The following is a 14998-nucleotide window of genomic DNA, read 5'->3' as shown; positions in this document are numbered from 1 at the left end:
ACCTAATAAAGGATCTGAAACTTTCACCACTGACTCTAAGCTATTGGCACATGATGATTAACATTGTTCATTTGGGTATCCTTTCAGCTCTTTTGAAAATGTTTGGATTTATTACCTATGACCTTAAAAATAGAATGCAAAATATGTTAAAGAAAAACTAATAATTACTCAGCCGCAAGATGAGGACCCAATAAAGTGTCACAAGCAAAACAGTGATTATTAAACTATAAAGAGCACAGTGTCTAACATACAAAATTATACATGTTTTTGCAAATCTTTCAGTAATTTTTTTATTTCATGATTTTTCATTACTTTTGCAGACCTTTAAAACATATCCAAATCAGACAATATCTGTCAGCAGTATAGCATATTATTACTATGTTATTCCCAAATCTCAGTGTTCATTCATTAAACAGTAGAGGTCAGTCTAAATTCAAGTCAGTTGAAAGCATCAGAAACAGTTTATCATCAAAAGTAAAAGCCCATTTGTAAATATATTTATTAAGAATGTGCCAAATCTCCGACCAAACACAACAGGATTACTGCTATCATCAAAAGTCTGTACAAGTCACAGAACAGTAAACTCTAGTTTGCAGTCATTTTAAGCAGGCCCTCCTTCTCAATCTCAAAAAGACGCCAGCCCTCCTCAGAAGAGAGATCAGCTGCACCTCTTCTCTTGTAGAACTCGATAGACTTTGTGTTGTTTTCTGCTACGATGAAATGCATGCTGCTACAACGAGTCTTCACTGCAGTCTAGTGGAAGAAAAAAAGAAAAGAACAATGTCATATAAAGCACTGAATATGAAACGAAAAGGAATCAGTCGCCCATAAACTTTAATTACTCAAAGGCAATCGTACCTCACTCAGAATCTTCAGGATTTGCGAGCCGATGCCCAAACCTGCATGGTGAAAGATTAAATGCACAGAGTAAATAAAACACTTCCTGACAGTGAGTGAAAAATGTCCCTCAACGTTGCAAAACCTATTATCTGTAGCTTATTAACTTTTAAGACCATGATATAATGCAGCACTTGTCAAAAACCTTACCACGGAACTCCTTCATGACGTAGAAATCTTCCAAGTAGAGAAGCTTTCCGATCCAAGGGTCATATGTGAAGTAATACATGGCAAAGGCAATCACAGTGTGTCCTTGAAGAACACAACACGAGGTAAGAGTTTAATTTATATTGTAAGTAACATCTATGAATAAGTAAAAGTTTTATGTAAGAGACATGTTTGTTAACCTTCTGAGCTCTGCTCTTTTGGGACTTCTGCAACCAAGCAGTGGTAGAATGGATGGTCCCCAAAGCCGTCTTCAAGTAGTTCTAAAAGTGGGACATTAACTTTATAAGACTCTGAAGATTGAAAACTTTTTTTTCCTGTTCAAAATCCAGGTAAATACATGTTTAAATACTAAAGTTCAGTGTAAAGTGAAAAAAAACAACGGCACCTTTCTCGGTCAGCAGCACCTTCTCTTCCATATCTTCAAATTTAGCAAGTTCCTAAAAGGCAAAGACAAGAAAGCCAACAAATTAACTTGATAATTTGAAGTACACTCAAGTAACAGAGGTAAAAAGTTTGCTGTTATTTGCTGAAATACATGTTGAAATATTAGGTTAAACATCCGGTTTACCTTTATGAGTCGCAGGATATCGGACACATCCTTTGGTTCAGCTCTCCGTAATATGAAATTGGCCATTTTCTCTTTTTACTTCTTTTCCCTTTTCTTACTAGCCCTCTGAATGTGAACAAAAGCAAAATTTGTTTCTTCATCCGTTCCTCAGGAGTTCACCCCCCGACAATAAATTCAGAAAGCCATATACAGAAATACATTGGCTGCGTTGCAGAGTGGTACAGCTGCTTGAGAAATGTTCCTTTTTTATACCCCTTGAGGAGGCAGACCTGTGTGCAGAATCCATATATGGACAGACAGTTCTGTACATCCTGTTTCTTTTTCTTTTCCGTTGACTCATTATCTTTGTCATTTACTGTTCTTTCTTCGAATGGTTGAAAGCTAAATATTAACCAGACCTGGAAAAAAAACAAGAAACGACATGAACAGTGCAGGTAATATTTGTTAAGTGGTCCTAAGACATAACTCACACTTGAAAATGAGTGTGAATGATTTACTTTTTACTCAAGTGCAACCTTCAACAAGAAACCAATTGTTCTTCAGTTCGTAACATTTGTTGCTGCTCTGCAAACATTCAGACACACAGACAGTCAAACACAAACGTTCACTGATCTGTTGACCGAACCGGTTAGATATTATGTTAATAGTTTGTACCTCCCAAAACAAGTAAACAAGAGAATAAGTTCCAGGAATGAGCAGCTGCTAGATTAATTTTTGATGGGTTAGCTTGTTTTAGGCATCTGAGTTTGGTTAACTCGCTTAAGAGAAAACTTTAATCTACTGTGTACAAACTACAAACCTTGCACAAACAAGACAGTCATGCTCCTGCGTACATTTCGCTTTTGGCTGTAAAGCACAATAATTTAAGGTCCTGTTGCACAGAGTAAATATTCATCACATTCTTTAAAAAAATTAATGACATTCCTTGTTTGGATACTGTTGAATCACAAATTTGTGTGCCAACATTTAAGAGTGCAGAATTCTTTTCTCATGACAGAGTCATTCGTCAGCACATGCAATTAATTTTCTCTGTAGGGATAAATAAAATCTTATCTTAAAACATCTGCATGGTAATGTTGTTTGACTCATCACAGCACTTTCATTTTCACATTTTATTATTGAGTGCAAATGACTCAGTTTCATCTGTGGAGACAGCAAAGTTCAACATGTACTGTTTAAAGTGCACTCAAACCATGCCCAACACAAACTTATTGCATCTTATGAGTAAATGCTTCAGGAGAGTTACATTCTGATGTGCAGGGCCTGGGGCTGGTTTTCAGGTCCATCTGTATATGTTTTTCTGTGTTCAGTGCACTTCACATCCTTGCAAATTAAAATCAAACACGTGAGAGACAGAGCAAGCATTGTCACATCTGACGATAATTCCACATTTCTTTCTTGATATTCGTAATCAGCTATTGCCAGCGAGCATCTGTCTGCACTGGCTGAGTTCACACCGATGGAAGCTGTTCCTTCTCGGTGTGACGCAGGCTTTGAAACTTTTTGTACTGAAGAAAACAGAAGGTATGAACAAAGCTAGACTAAATTTGCCATGTCATATAGATGAATTTAAAAGACCGGATAGAAAGCAGTTTAGGAAAACATATTTTTTATTTTTCAGCAAGTGTTGAATTTCACTGGGAGAACGGAAATACAGATCAGTTTAGTTTATCAAAATACTTCAGCTTGCCTGAAGGGTCGGGAATGATCTGTGGGGAAAAAAAACAACAACAATAAATTAGTGCTCATTCCTCTCGTAGTAATAAATACACGAGACAATATAAATGTACTCTATGCTAAAAAACCAGGCTGTCACTATAGATTCTGACAACAAACAAGTCAGCTATCATGTGTGTCCCAATTATATTTTTTAGTTTCCCATCTCTTAATGGAAAGGATTTGGCCAAAATATGTGAAATGTCAACCTTTTTTTTGGAAGAACAGACTGAGAATACTTTATTTAGTTAAACCAATGTTGACTGATTTGCAAATACATGGTGCCCTATCTGAGATCTTCTATCTGCTGAGGGACAATACTGTAGTGACTAAGCATCCAAATCAGGCAGTCATAGTTGTACTTACTGTATCACTGCCTGGCTTCCATCCTGCTGGACACACTGTGGAAATATGAGATAAATCCAACACTTCAAGAAAAGCAATTCAGAGAATGCACCAAGAATCAGCTGTAAAGCTAATATAGTCATGGAAATCATGAATGAATTTCAGCTGTTAGTGTAAAATGACCTTGTGCATGACAAAAATGATATTTGCTTCTTGTACCTTCTCCGTGTTTGTCTGTGTACTGGAAGGCCTGAACCAATCGCAGAGTCTCATCTACTGATCGTCCCACTGGAAGATCATTCATGGTGATCTGCCTCAGGATGCCTTTGTCATCGATGATGAAGAGACCCCTGAGAGAGACACGGACAAGTGAGATCAGAGCATGGCACACTGTGAGTTGTTTCCTGTTAATGTATACACGGCTGTTTAAATTCACAGTTAGGTAAGGCTCATGAAGTCATTTGTCCACATCGTAAAGACATAAAATGTTATTCAGATAAATATATTCAGGATGGCACTCTGATCTGACCCAAACCTGTTTCTTTCATAACTGCTCCTAAAACTTCTCAGCGAAGTCCCATTACAGTGTTACACAATGAGACACATTTTTTCAGGTTGAGATGCCTGTAAAACTTTTATAATGGCCATAAATATAAATGTGACCTCACCTCAGTGTGTGTCCCTGGTCCTCCAGGAACACTCCATAGTCCTTTGAAATCTGGTGAGTGAGGTCAGACAACAGGGGGATTTTCATTGGTCCCAGTCCTCCCTGCTTCTTGGGGGTATTGATCCTGTTAAAAAAAAAAAAAAAAAAAAAAAAAAAAAAAAAGGTGAGAAAAACAACACTCTGTCTGAGTGCACACTTTAGCAAAATAATTCACACTCTCAAAAACACACCCAAAATGGGAAAATTACAGCAGAGTTCTACAGAACAAAATAATCAAACTACAACATTTGTTATTACTTTATTTGATCTATATCCAGTGGAGTCTAATAGCAGCACTGAGTGGGTGTAATTGAGACAGGAACCTTACCAGGCCAGGTGGGTGAACTGTGAGTCGACTGAGCAGGCGACCACCTCCGTATTGATGGCACGAAACTCGTGCACACGGTCGCCGAATGCAATGATCTCAGTCGGGCAGACAAATGTGCTGCAAAAAAACAGAAGAATACACTCAATCCCTGCTACGCCGCATGAAGTGATAATGTCATGTGTGGCTCGGATGGTACTTACAAGTCCAGGGGATAGAAGAAAAACACGAGATATTTGCCTTTGTAGTCTGACAGCTTCAGCTCCTTGAATTCGCCGTTGATGACAGCTGTTCCTTCCCAGTGTGGTGCAGGCTTTGAAACTTAAGTCGGAAGAAAAAAAACATAGTTAGGTGAAACCAGATTTTTTTTTTACCGGAACAATACTTCAAAAACATCTTGGTCATGCATTTTGTTGCTGCAAATGATTAAATGTCACATTTCAGGAGAGTTGTGCAGGGGAAGTAGTATTTATCTAAAGAAAATTGGAGAGTATATTTCTCAAAGGCACCTTAAACTGTTCACCTCCCCCCAGTAGCTTAATTTTTTTTTTTACAAAGTTCAGATTCACATTTTGCTCTACATTCTTATGTCTCATATTGTTTATATTGTCTCTACTTTATTATATAGACACTGTGGACAGTTTATGGAGATGAAGACAAGACATTGCACTGCAGCACACTTTATAATTTATAAATTATAATAAGACTTCTGCTCCTCTGTGTCAGTGTAGGTTTCCTGAGTCCAACACGTTTTCCTCACCCCACCTGAATGCTCCAGTCTCAGCTACAACGGTAACAACCTACTATAAGTGTGTCAGTGGCTGCTGGTGCGCAAACACTGCAAAATTAAGCACAGGGGTAAAGTCTGAAAAGTCATGACACCATATGGCAGAGAATTAACTGCAGCAGATGCCATAAGTAACATGATGGTTGACTCAAACAGTTGGTGCACATTGAAAGTCCTCAAAACTGATCATATGACTCTAATAGATGTTTCTGATTGTTTAAGTGTGTTAATTTGTGTGTGTTAACAGGTTTAAACCTGCTGTGCAAAACACCGTCATGTGTCAAAGGGGCGGAGAGACGCACACAATCCAACGGATTGCATAGAATGACGTGTCGTACCAAAACCATGGATTTTTAACTTAGACCTAACGTGAAAGAGACAGCAACCTGTTAAAGATGAAATTAACCCATAAAACACAGCCAATCAGACGATACGCTGCAGGTAGTGTCTGTTTGTTTTGTGTTGTCCTGACAGCAGCGTCGGCATGAAGCTGCAGGAAAGAGGAAGACAGGGCAAAAAAAAAAAAAAAAAATCTCGGCGCACTTTGAGTATGCAAAATGCTACTGTGCCACCACTGCGTGAAATCACGAGAGAAACTCACTCTTTGCTTTGCTGAGGTGCAGGGAATGGTCAGACACGGGAACACGGAAAGCCTCTCCAGGATAGACGTGTCCTCCCGCGTAGTTGTGACACTGGGAGTTTTTCACATGGGCGCCTTCCTCTGCTGATGTTCCCGTGGTGAGGAGGAGCAGAGAGGCGCAGAGCGCACAGAAAAGCTCCTTCTGTACATTAGTGTGGAAAAGAGACTCCATTGCGCCGTACCTTTGTGCGCACGTAGCCGCTGACTGACTGGCAATGCGTTTCAGACTTTTGGCAGGATTGGAACCTTCTTCCTTGTCTTCTTCTTCACTTAAGTTTTCCAGTAGCTGCCGTCCTTATTGTCGCATTACTGCCATCTTCTGGAGCTAATTAGCTCATGATACGCACTGCCTTTTACTGGATATTTCCATTTTACAAGTTTCAACCTCCGGCAATGAAAAACTAACTAAGTAACTGAAATAGATGAAGGAATATCATATTTTGCCCAGCCTGCTTCACCCATCTTTTTTTTTCAAAGCATTTCTTCCTTAACTCCATTCCCAATTTCTCCACCACATCCTTCATGTTATTGGTACTACATGATCCTCAGGTCTTATGTTTGTCATTATTATATTCACTTTACTGTTCTTTTCCCTACTTTCTTTAAGATATAACTTAATTCCTCTGTCACAATACTGCTGCTTTTGTAAGGAATTTTCTTCATGTCTAATTTTCATTTTTGGTTTACATAGTTTGTTCATTCTCTTATCTGTACTGTAACTTCAGACTGCATTTCAATATTAACTTGGAACATCTGACTGCAAATCATACAGCCTCCACTTCTGCACCATAAATAACCACCAGATTCCTTAAATTTTAGTTTCTTAGTTGTTTCCGATTGCGGGTTACATTACATTTCATTTAGCTGACGCTTTTATCCAAAGCAACTTACAATAGGTGCATTTCAACCATGAGGGTACAAATTCAGAACAACAATTAAGAAAGTACAATTTTCTTCAAGATAGCCAAACTTCAAAGTGCTATATGTAAGTGCCATTTTAAGTGCTACTAAAGTGCTACCTATTCAAGGTAAAGTTGGGTTCCAATCCAAAGGTCAACAACAATACAATACAAAACAAAACAAACAAAAATGAAAATCACTAACAAAAAGAAGTGTTTAAATCTTCTTGGATTTCTGTCTGAACTACCACAAACGTTATCCCCCAAAGTCCCATTAATACATTTTAATGCTATAGTGACTTTTTAAATTTTTTTTTTTTTTTTTTATCATATATCGGACGACACAGTGGTGCGTGCAGTGGTTAGAGCAGTTGCCTCACAGTGAGAAGTAACTGGGTTCGATTCCCACTTGAGACATATATGTCAATTCAGAAAAAGGTTGTACTCCAAAATATATATTAAAAAAGTCATACTATGTAGCATGTTGTCCAAAAAGTGAATCAGAATTTTTTTTGCTTCAGCCTCAGCTTCCTTTAATATTAAACCGAATGTCCAGGCCTTTATGCTATAAACTTGACCTTATGCAAAAAGTCTTCTATATATATTTTTTTTAAATTTTTTTTAAAGTGCCATTAACTGTCGGATTCAGATAATTGCTAAAATGTTAAAATAAAAGTTTAAAGCCATCCCCAATTGAATTTACAAGTATTTAGCAACAATTCATAAAAACGGAACATGCATTTTACCACTGGTTGCAGTTGACCCAACAGCTGTTCAGAGCAACAAAGAAGAGGACACAAGTACAGTACCTTTAAGAACTTTTATTACAACTGCTAACACATAAAACCAATGTTTCCATTGAGCGTTTCCTCGCATCATCTGCCACCCTGCATGTAACAAGTTTTAAACCACAAATACTCACATTGTTGGCTATTGACATTTCAAATTTTAGTCAGTCATTTGATTTAATAGTCCTAATTTTGGAAAGACATTACCCTCCTGGTATCCCTTAAAAAGGATTGCAGGCATTGTAGAGAGCTGAAAATATAGATGGTAGCTTGCTAGTAGCAGTGCATGTTGATATGCAGCTTGTTTTTCATTTTGATACCGGAAGGATCCCTACAAATATTTTTTCGACCATACTAGTCTGCCGTTCTAGTCACGTAAAAAAGCAGACTGAAATTCAAAATGTCCATTTACTCAGTATATATGAGCTTTCAATGTACACTAAAATGTCACAATACTTAGTGAAAGTGGCACAAAGCTACTGACATGCTGCTAGCACAACCAACAACGTTTAACCCAACATATCTCTCAGATTTAGAAAATTAAAGTGTATAGTGAAGCGTAGCTGATGAATGCAGTTTCACGACAAAGTCATTATGTTTGCATTCACTACTGTTGCAGGCAATCGTTCAGCTTGTGGGAATTTTGACCTTAAATATTCAGAATGATAAATATCATTGAATTTGTACAAAATGAATTGAATAAGAACTGCTCCAAATAAATTATAAATAAACTTTTCATGAAACTAACCTTCAATAACCACACAATGCTGGGGTGTGACACAAACATAAGATGACACATCCTCATTCCAAACAAAACGAGATCAGCCAGGCACAAGTTTGATTTGGCCAGATTTAAACAGTTGAACCCTCTTAAATACAGCATATTCAAAGAAACATATTGTTTGATAATAACAACAGTCATTACCCTGCTGCCATTTATGGTAACTTTGTACCAAGGAGTTAAACAAAAAAAGACCAGAAAGGATGAAGTCAAATTATTTATCATGTACACTTATGTATAAAGAGTACAAAGATATTCTTACAGTTTAGATAGTTTGTTTTTGAAATGAACAGTATCAGATGATGTTTACTTTACTGCAAATCAAAAATGACCAGAGATAAACATCAAACAAGTTAATTAACTGTAGAATCTACTACATATATTCATGTGGGGCCAGAGTTACAAAAAACATCTGATGTTAAAATTTTTTTTAAGTACTTAAAGTTAGAACAAAAATGTTCTAATGAGTTACTTAAGAAATTGATTTAGTGTCACGGGCATTCATTTGTAACTACTGGTGCATACACTTTCTGGATGAGACTTTAAATAATCTATCAGGGCTGACTATTTTAATCACTAAACATATAATGAAAGCTCATAGTTAAATATTCTCAAAAATTAAATAAAAGTGGGTCTAAATTTCATTAAACTGAGGCAACATTGTGAAAAAGGTAATGCACTTCAGGTTGATTTGAACACCTAAACCATTTGAAGATTATCCAACTCACTCCCTTTTCTCTCTAAGGTTTTGTGTTGACTGTGATAATTAGCACTGTATCACTGCAATGCAGCATTGTCAAAACTGTTAGCTTCTTTTCACAGTACAAAACTTAATGGCAGTAAATGGCTCTTCTGACAGAAGAAGAATGTACCCTGAATGTATGTAAACCCCACCAAGAGTAATGGACTAAACCAAAGTCTTTAATAAGACTAAACTTAAAGCAGGATTTAATTATTCGGTGTTTTTGTCTACATTTGTTCGTTTAACTCATAACATCTTTGTGAATATGACCCCTGCTGTCAAAACGTACAGATCTGCCAGTAAAATGACTTGCTGATGCTTAAAAGCTCTGGGTATGAGGCACTGGTTTATGGTACGTTATATGATGTGTGCGTTTATGCGAGAGGGAGAGGGGTTTAATATATTATAGGTCGGATGACCTATAATAGAACAGAGGTGATAGAACAAAGGGATGAAAGAGACTTCAGCTGACAGACTTCAGCTTGGACCACGGGTTTGTGCCGCGCACCTCCAACGGTGGGTTGTTGGAAAAGATGTGGTTGCACAGTTCCTCCAGAGGGGGTTCAGGATCTGTCGTGGCAAACTGAGACGCCTCTTCAATTTCCTTCCTCACCGCCACATCAATCTCCTACAGAGGCAGAGAAGTCATTTCATGTTTCATATATGCATCTGTACAACCAAGGACAGTTGGCTATGCAGTTATACATAAATTGAAGTTAAAAGCATGTTTTTTTTTAATATCTTAATGACTTTGATTACTCAGGAACTTGTAGAATTATGGATGATGACTCTTTCACAACATTAAGAACAACTTTAAACAGCCACCAGTCACCGCAACATATAAAATAATTACCTTTCCTCTCAGTGCTTTAGTTGTAGAAAGACATAAATGGGTTTATTTCTGAACCATATCTCAGACACAAACTTAAATCTTTTTTGTTTTTGTTTTACTTGGATTGATAATATGTTGATGTTTTGCATTTCAAATCTGGTAATGTTGCTATCTGTAGCCATGAGTGGCCTAGAAAGTTTAGCTAAATTGTTCGGTATTATGTAGTTTCAGTTCGATAATCCCAAACTCATTAAGTCCCGTCATTAAGAGACTCAGTAAAAATATTCTTCTTTCCCTTCGTATCTGTCTTCTCAATTATTCAAAGTAAAGATCTATGAGAATCTATGTGGGGCCTCTTGGAATAAAATATAACAAAAGGCTAAGGGTGATACAAAAATTGGATTCTTTTCATTGTACAAACTGGAAGTGTTTGCTACCTTGAGCTCCTCCACGCTGGCCATGTTGTTGCTGAGCATGCGGTCCTTCAGCAAGGAGATGGGGTCACTCTTACTGCGGACCTCCTGGATCTCCTCACGTGTGCGGTAGCTAGAAGGGCAGATATTGGTGCAGGGAGGTTGTAGGGATGCACTAACATAATAATGTTTGATTGACAGCATTATATTACTTTTACCAAGTGATATTAATAAACTGATTTGAGCTCATTGTGAAAAACCAAAATCATCCTGTCAATATTGTTGGAGTGATCTAGCATTTCAGTGTATTGAAGTAAATCAAAAGCACTTTGATTTCTGGTGTGTTGACATTTCTTGTCAAAACTTTGAGAAATTCCTCCATTATCAATTTTAGCCTGGTGTTTATCTGCTAAAGCCAATACCAATATCAGTAGTTTGTGTTTAGTTCATCCCTTGGCTGCTGTCAGGGCATTGCAAGGCCACTACAGAGGGAAGGAGAAACACTACTGTGGAAGAGTGGCAGAAGCAAGGGGCACAGTGAGGATAACATGTGTAGGTCAGATTATTATTCATTTAAACATATTACAGACAAACTTAAAGAAGTCAGTTGCAGTAAAGGCTTAATTGCAAAAAATTCCAATTGACAAAGAAGAAAAACTGTGATCACTTACCTGACACCAGGATCGCTCATGCTGTGTCCATGATAGCGGTACGTCTGAAGTTCCATGAGAATGGGACCCTGATGGAAGGTGGGACAAATAATTTAGAAGAGAAAAGGACAAGCCGCATCTCCCGTTTACTGTAATTCAGTGTTTTTAAACACACCTTCCCAGACCGGCAGTGATCAGCTGCGAACCTGCTCGCTTCCCGAACACACAGAACATCCATCCCATCCACCTGGACACAAAAAGCACATGATGTTAACTTCACAGATATCTTGTTCAAAAAGCTCTGCCATCATATTTAATTAACCTCGAGCCAGTTTGATCAGTGGGGAAACGGGATTAAAGACAGTGAGTGGGAACCGTACCCTGAGACCAGGAACGAATTCTCCTCTCTTGAAGTAGTCTGTGCTGGCTGCAGCTCGCTCCACTGACGTGCCCATGCCGTACCTGTTGTTCTCACAGATGAAGATGAGGGGCAGCTTCCAAAGAGCTGCCATGTTGTAGGTTTCAAAAATCTGACCCTGTGAAAAAAAAAAAACCCAAAGGATTAATTTCACATTTTTGAAAGACCACGTTAGCTCACATTAGATGTATCTAGCGAAGTAAATATAATTGTAAAGTCTATTCATATGGAAAGTTTAATAAGTGTTTTTAAATTTCACAGCTTTCCCTCTTGACAGCAAATCTTATCGAGCTGTGTCGAGTTTTAATGTGTGCAGCGAGCAGCTCAGATTACAATATGTGGCTGGTCTAATTTAAATTCTTGAGCCCATTCTGTTGTGGTGTAATGCTCGACAAGTGATGCAAGTGATTTCTGTGTCATACCTGGTTGGCAGCACCGTCGCCATAGAGACAGACACACAGCTGGTTGTTGCCCTGATACTTGCAGGCCAGCGCCACACCAGCACCCAGAGGAACCTAGGGAGAATTTAGTCATATAGCCATCATTCATTTTTCAGTGGGTTCATCAGCCCACAGGTTGTAATCCTTTCATAATAGTTTAAAAATAAACAAAAAAAAACCAACAAAGTAATAAATATAAGATTTATATATGACAACAGCATCACATAGAAGAACCTGGGTGGCTATGTTTTGTGTAAATCCATCACTTCTTTGCATTATTTTTGACATGACTTGCCTCTATAAGGAAACCGGACACTAATCACGGTTTCTCTTTTAATCAATGACTAATTCATTATGAATTTATCTATTTCTAGGTTGCCCTCTTAAATTTGCAAACTTCTTGTGACAAATAATCGTCTCCTTCCTCAGTTCACTGCTAATTATACCGGCGTTCAGTGCTTAAAACTTATCACAAACTCACAACATACTAGTAGTAACTGTAGTTCTATGTTTATACATTATTGCAATGTAAATCAGTATTTTTCAATCTCATTATAATAGACTTGTAAGATATAGTGTACCTGGGCTCCAACGATTCCATTTCCTCCGTAGAAGTGATCACAGTACATGTGCATAGAGCCTCCTTTTCCCTTTGCAATACCTCCTCTTCTGCCTGTGTATTGAAAATAAAGAATGTGGTGATGAGCTGATGTCAAAGACAGAAGAACTGTTTCAAATCTCAAAGTAGATTATGACCGAAGCTCAAAACTGCTGACACACCTTAGCCGTGCCGTGCCATGTCAAACCGATCTCACAGCGGGCTATAGCTGCGCTGCTGTGGTCCTGCTGGACAGCAGGGTCAGCCAGGACTAAACTGTGATAAAGACTCGAGAGAAATCTCTGTGTATAAAGTGTCTTTGTGTGAAGCTCTGAGTACTTTTGAAGCATCTACCTGCAGGTCAATGTTTGTAGTTTCGTCTCTCTCCTGTGCCTCTGTTTGCACATTCAGACATCAGTGTTTACTAATCATTGTATCAGAGCAGTGTAAAGTGAACCCTTTCTACTGTTGCTGCTTCACACTAAAAGCTTTCTACTGGCAAACAGATGGGATTCTAATATTGTGACGAAGTTTTAGGAAATATTGCGGTTCTATCACAGTAAGCGGAGTAAAAAAAAACAAAACTGCAGCAAGCCAGCGTTGTCTCGACTGATCGCAGCTTTTCAGGGCAACTCCAACCCCCTTCAAAGAGGTAAAACCCTGAATGTTTTCGGAGAAAAGACTCACCAGTGAGCTCAGCCATGATCTCCTTCACTTTGCCTCCCCTGGTGTAAGTGTAGCCGTGGGCGCGGTACGCAGTGATCAGATGGTCTGATAGATTGATTGCGGCTTCAATACCAACAGCACAGGCTTCCTACAAGGACAAAACAAACAGACTGAAGTGGCTGTCTGCTGGCTACATGTGAGGAGATGTTCTCTAAAAGGTTAAAGTTGTCATAGCCAACAAAACTACACTAACATTGGGGTGCAATTTGAAATATATTTTCACCGCATAGATTGGAGAAAATCATTAATCATAAATAGATAATTCCAACCTGGCCGTCATACAGGTGGCAGAAACCTCTGATGATCTTCTGCTTGTACAGCTGATCTGCCTTGAGCTCCATACGCCTCATGGTCTGCATGGTGTGGTAGTACTGCAGGCCCTCCTCCCGAGTCATAACCACCTCAGTGGCCGGGGCCTCATCCAGCCTGTGGACGTCGCATTTCTACATGGGAAAGGCATACCCATAATAACTCACAAAATGCCAAGTGCATTGTTAAGTTTTAGCACACAATACAACTTAGTGACAACTTACCTTTATTTCAAAGGAAGCCTGGGCTGTGAAGTCAGCATATGTGCGTGCTGACACAACTGCTGCAGCTCCCTGTTGTGGGAGAGAAGAGAGAGTTAGAGATATAAAAGCATTCACACCTAGAAAGGCTTTCAAATTGTCAATAATATTTACAGTGTCAATCAATACAACACAGGAGTTTTAGTATTGATACCAAAACAATACGTTCTGTCTTACATTAAAAAAAATAAGAACAACTTTTTCCACTAAACTGTTTAAAAAAACAACAAAAAAAAAAAAAGATTTTAGAAGATGCACTCAAATCTCAAATCAGTTCTGCCAACATTGGTGCATATTTGAGGCTTTATCAATTCAACAAAATAACCAAAAGTCCTCATATAACAACTACAAGTCACTGCTGTACTAAGTCTTTATATAGATAAAACTAAGATGACAAAATATTGATTTAAATCGGTAATTATCTAAACAGTGAATAAACACTTAAACATTTTCAAAATGCCCTTATTGAGAAAGATTTCTGATTCTATTTGGCAGTAAAACGAATCAGAATGGACTCCTAGTGGTGTACAGTGGTATAAACGAGCCTATTTTTTTTTTTTTATTGTGCTGATATTACTTTCCACAGCTGGTCAGAATGAGCTGTCTGGATTTGGGAGTCACTAACTCCAGCTTTCAGTTCAACTCTGAGGCTGCGATGAAGAGTTCAGGTGTGTGTGCAGACTTTAGCTGCGTTAGCCCGGCCAGCTACCATCCGGCCCCGCAAGGTCAGCGGGGTGCTGACGGTCTCGTTTTGAGTGAGCGTGAAAGGTTTTAGATACAGATGTGTTTCCTGGCTAAGACCGGAATACAAAATACGCGTGTACTTACGTATCTCTGAGCGCAAGCCCTCAACACGTGAGAGATATTGGTCAGCATCTTTCCTGAGCAAACCGACCGCTACGGTTCCTGTACGGCACGGCACGGCACGGCACGGCGCGGCGCGGCTCCGTCCTTCTGCCGGGATCTGTCCTTCCGGCTGCGCTCACTTCT

The 14998-nt window shown here is 38.6% G+C and overlaps 3 protein-coding genes across 3 annotated transcripts; all 3 read right to left on the bottom strand.

Annotated features, from left to right (window-relative positions):
- Positions 1–356: 356 nt before the first annotated feature.
- On the bottom strand, positions 357–2287 carry LOC138195943 (diamine acetyltransferase 1-like). Its single transcript, XM_069145595.1, has 6 exons — positions 1634–2287; positions 1451–1502; positions 1245–1325; positions 1048–1149; positions 859–899; positions 357–753 (listed from the first exon to the last, which is right to left on the bottom strand). Exons 1-6 carry the CDS (start codon positions 1697–1699, stop codon positions 586–588), a joined length of 510 nt encoding a protein of 169 aa, XP_069001696.1. The 5' UTR covers positions 1700–2287; the 3' UTR covers positions 357–585.
- A 933-nt stretch (positions 2288–3220) lies between these two features.
- prdx4 (peroxiredoxin 4) lies at positions 3221–6412 on the bottom strand. The gene is made up of 7 exons (XM_069146490.1): positions 6114–6412; positions 4929–5046; positions 4729–4845; positions 4363–4485; positions 3914–4044; positions 3716–3750; positions 3221–3342 (listed from the first exon to the last, which is right to left on the bottom strand). Exons 1-7 carry the CDS (start codon positions 6322–6324, stop codon positions 3292–3294), a joined length of 786 nt encoding a protein of 261 aa, XP_069002591.1. The 5' UTR covers positions 6325–6412; the 3' UTR covers positions 3221–3291.
- A 1445-nt stretch (positions 6413–7857) lies between these two features.
- On the bottom strand, positions 7858–14982 carry pdha1a (pyruvate dehydrogenase E1 subunit alpha 1a). The gene is made up of 11 exons (XM_069146489.1): positions 14837–14982; positions 13973–14041; positions 13709–13882; positions 13401–13527; positions 12697–12788; positions 12098–12190; positions 11638–11793; positions 11433–11504; positions 11279–11346; positions 10632–10740; positions 7858–9990 (listed from the first exon to the last, which is right to left on the bottom strand). The coding sequence occupies exons 1-11, from the start codon at positions 14882–14884 to the stop codon at positions 9826–9828; spliced, it is 1173 nt and encodes a 390-aa protein (XP_069002590.1). The 5' UTR covers positions 14885–14982; the 3' UTR covers positions 7858–9825.
- Between the last annotated feature and the right edge of the window lie 16 nt (positions 14983–14998).

This window comes from Embiotoca jacksoni, unplaced genomic scaffold, assembly GCF_022577435.1.
Source record: "Embiotoca jacksoni isolate LCO1_2020_lvr unplaced genomic scaffold, fEmbJac1.0.p SCAF_13, whole genome shotgun sequence".
In the NCBI taxonomy this organism is placed as follows: Eukaryota; Metazoa; Chordata; class Actinopteri; family Embiotocidae; genus Embiotoca; species Embiotoca jacksoni.
Note: the sequence above shows the minus strand (reverse complement) of the source record. Positions and strands in the feature narration are given on the sequence as shown.

Coding starts and splice junctions, on each gene's coding strand:
- LOC138195943 (XM_069145595.1), bottom strand. CDS start 1,699: ATGGCCAATTTCATATTACGGAGAGCTGAACCAAAGGATGTGTCCGAT. Junction 1,326..1,450: donor GGTGCTGCTGACCGAGAAAG/GTGCCGTTGTTT, acceptor TCCCACTTTTAG/AACTACTTGAAGACGGCTTT. Junction 1,150..1,244: donor AAAAGAGCAGAGCTCAGAAG/GTTAACAAACAT, acceptor GTGTTCTTCAAG/GACACACTGTGATTGCCTTT.
- prdx4 (XM_069146490.1), bottom strand. CDS start 6,324: ATGGAGTCTCTTTTCCACACTAATGTACAGAAGGAGCTTTTCTGTGCG. Junction 4,846..4,928: donor TTCTTCTATCCCCTGGACTT/GTAAGTACCATC, acceptor GTTTTTTTGCAG/CACATTTGTCTGCCCGACTG. Junction 4,045..4,362: donor GACCAGGGACACACACTGAG/GTGAGGTCACAT, acceptor TGTCTCTCTCAG/GGGTCTCTTCATCATCGATG.
- pdha1a (XM_069146489.1), bottom strand. CDS start 14,884: ATGCTGACCAATATCTCTCACGTGTTGAGGGCTTGCGCTCAGAGATAC. Junction 12,191..12,696: donor ATGGAATCGTTGGAGCCCAG/GTACACTATATC, acceptor AATTCTCCCTAG/GTTCCTCTGGGTGCTGGTGT. Junction 10,741..11,278: donor ATGAGCGATCCTGGTGTCAG/GTAAGTGATCAC, acceptor CTGCCCTTCTAG/CTACCGCACACGTGAGGAGA.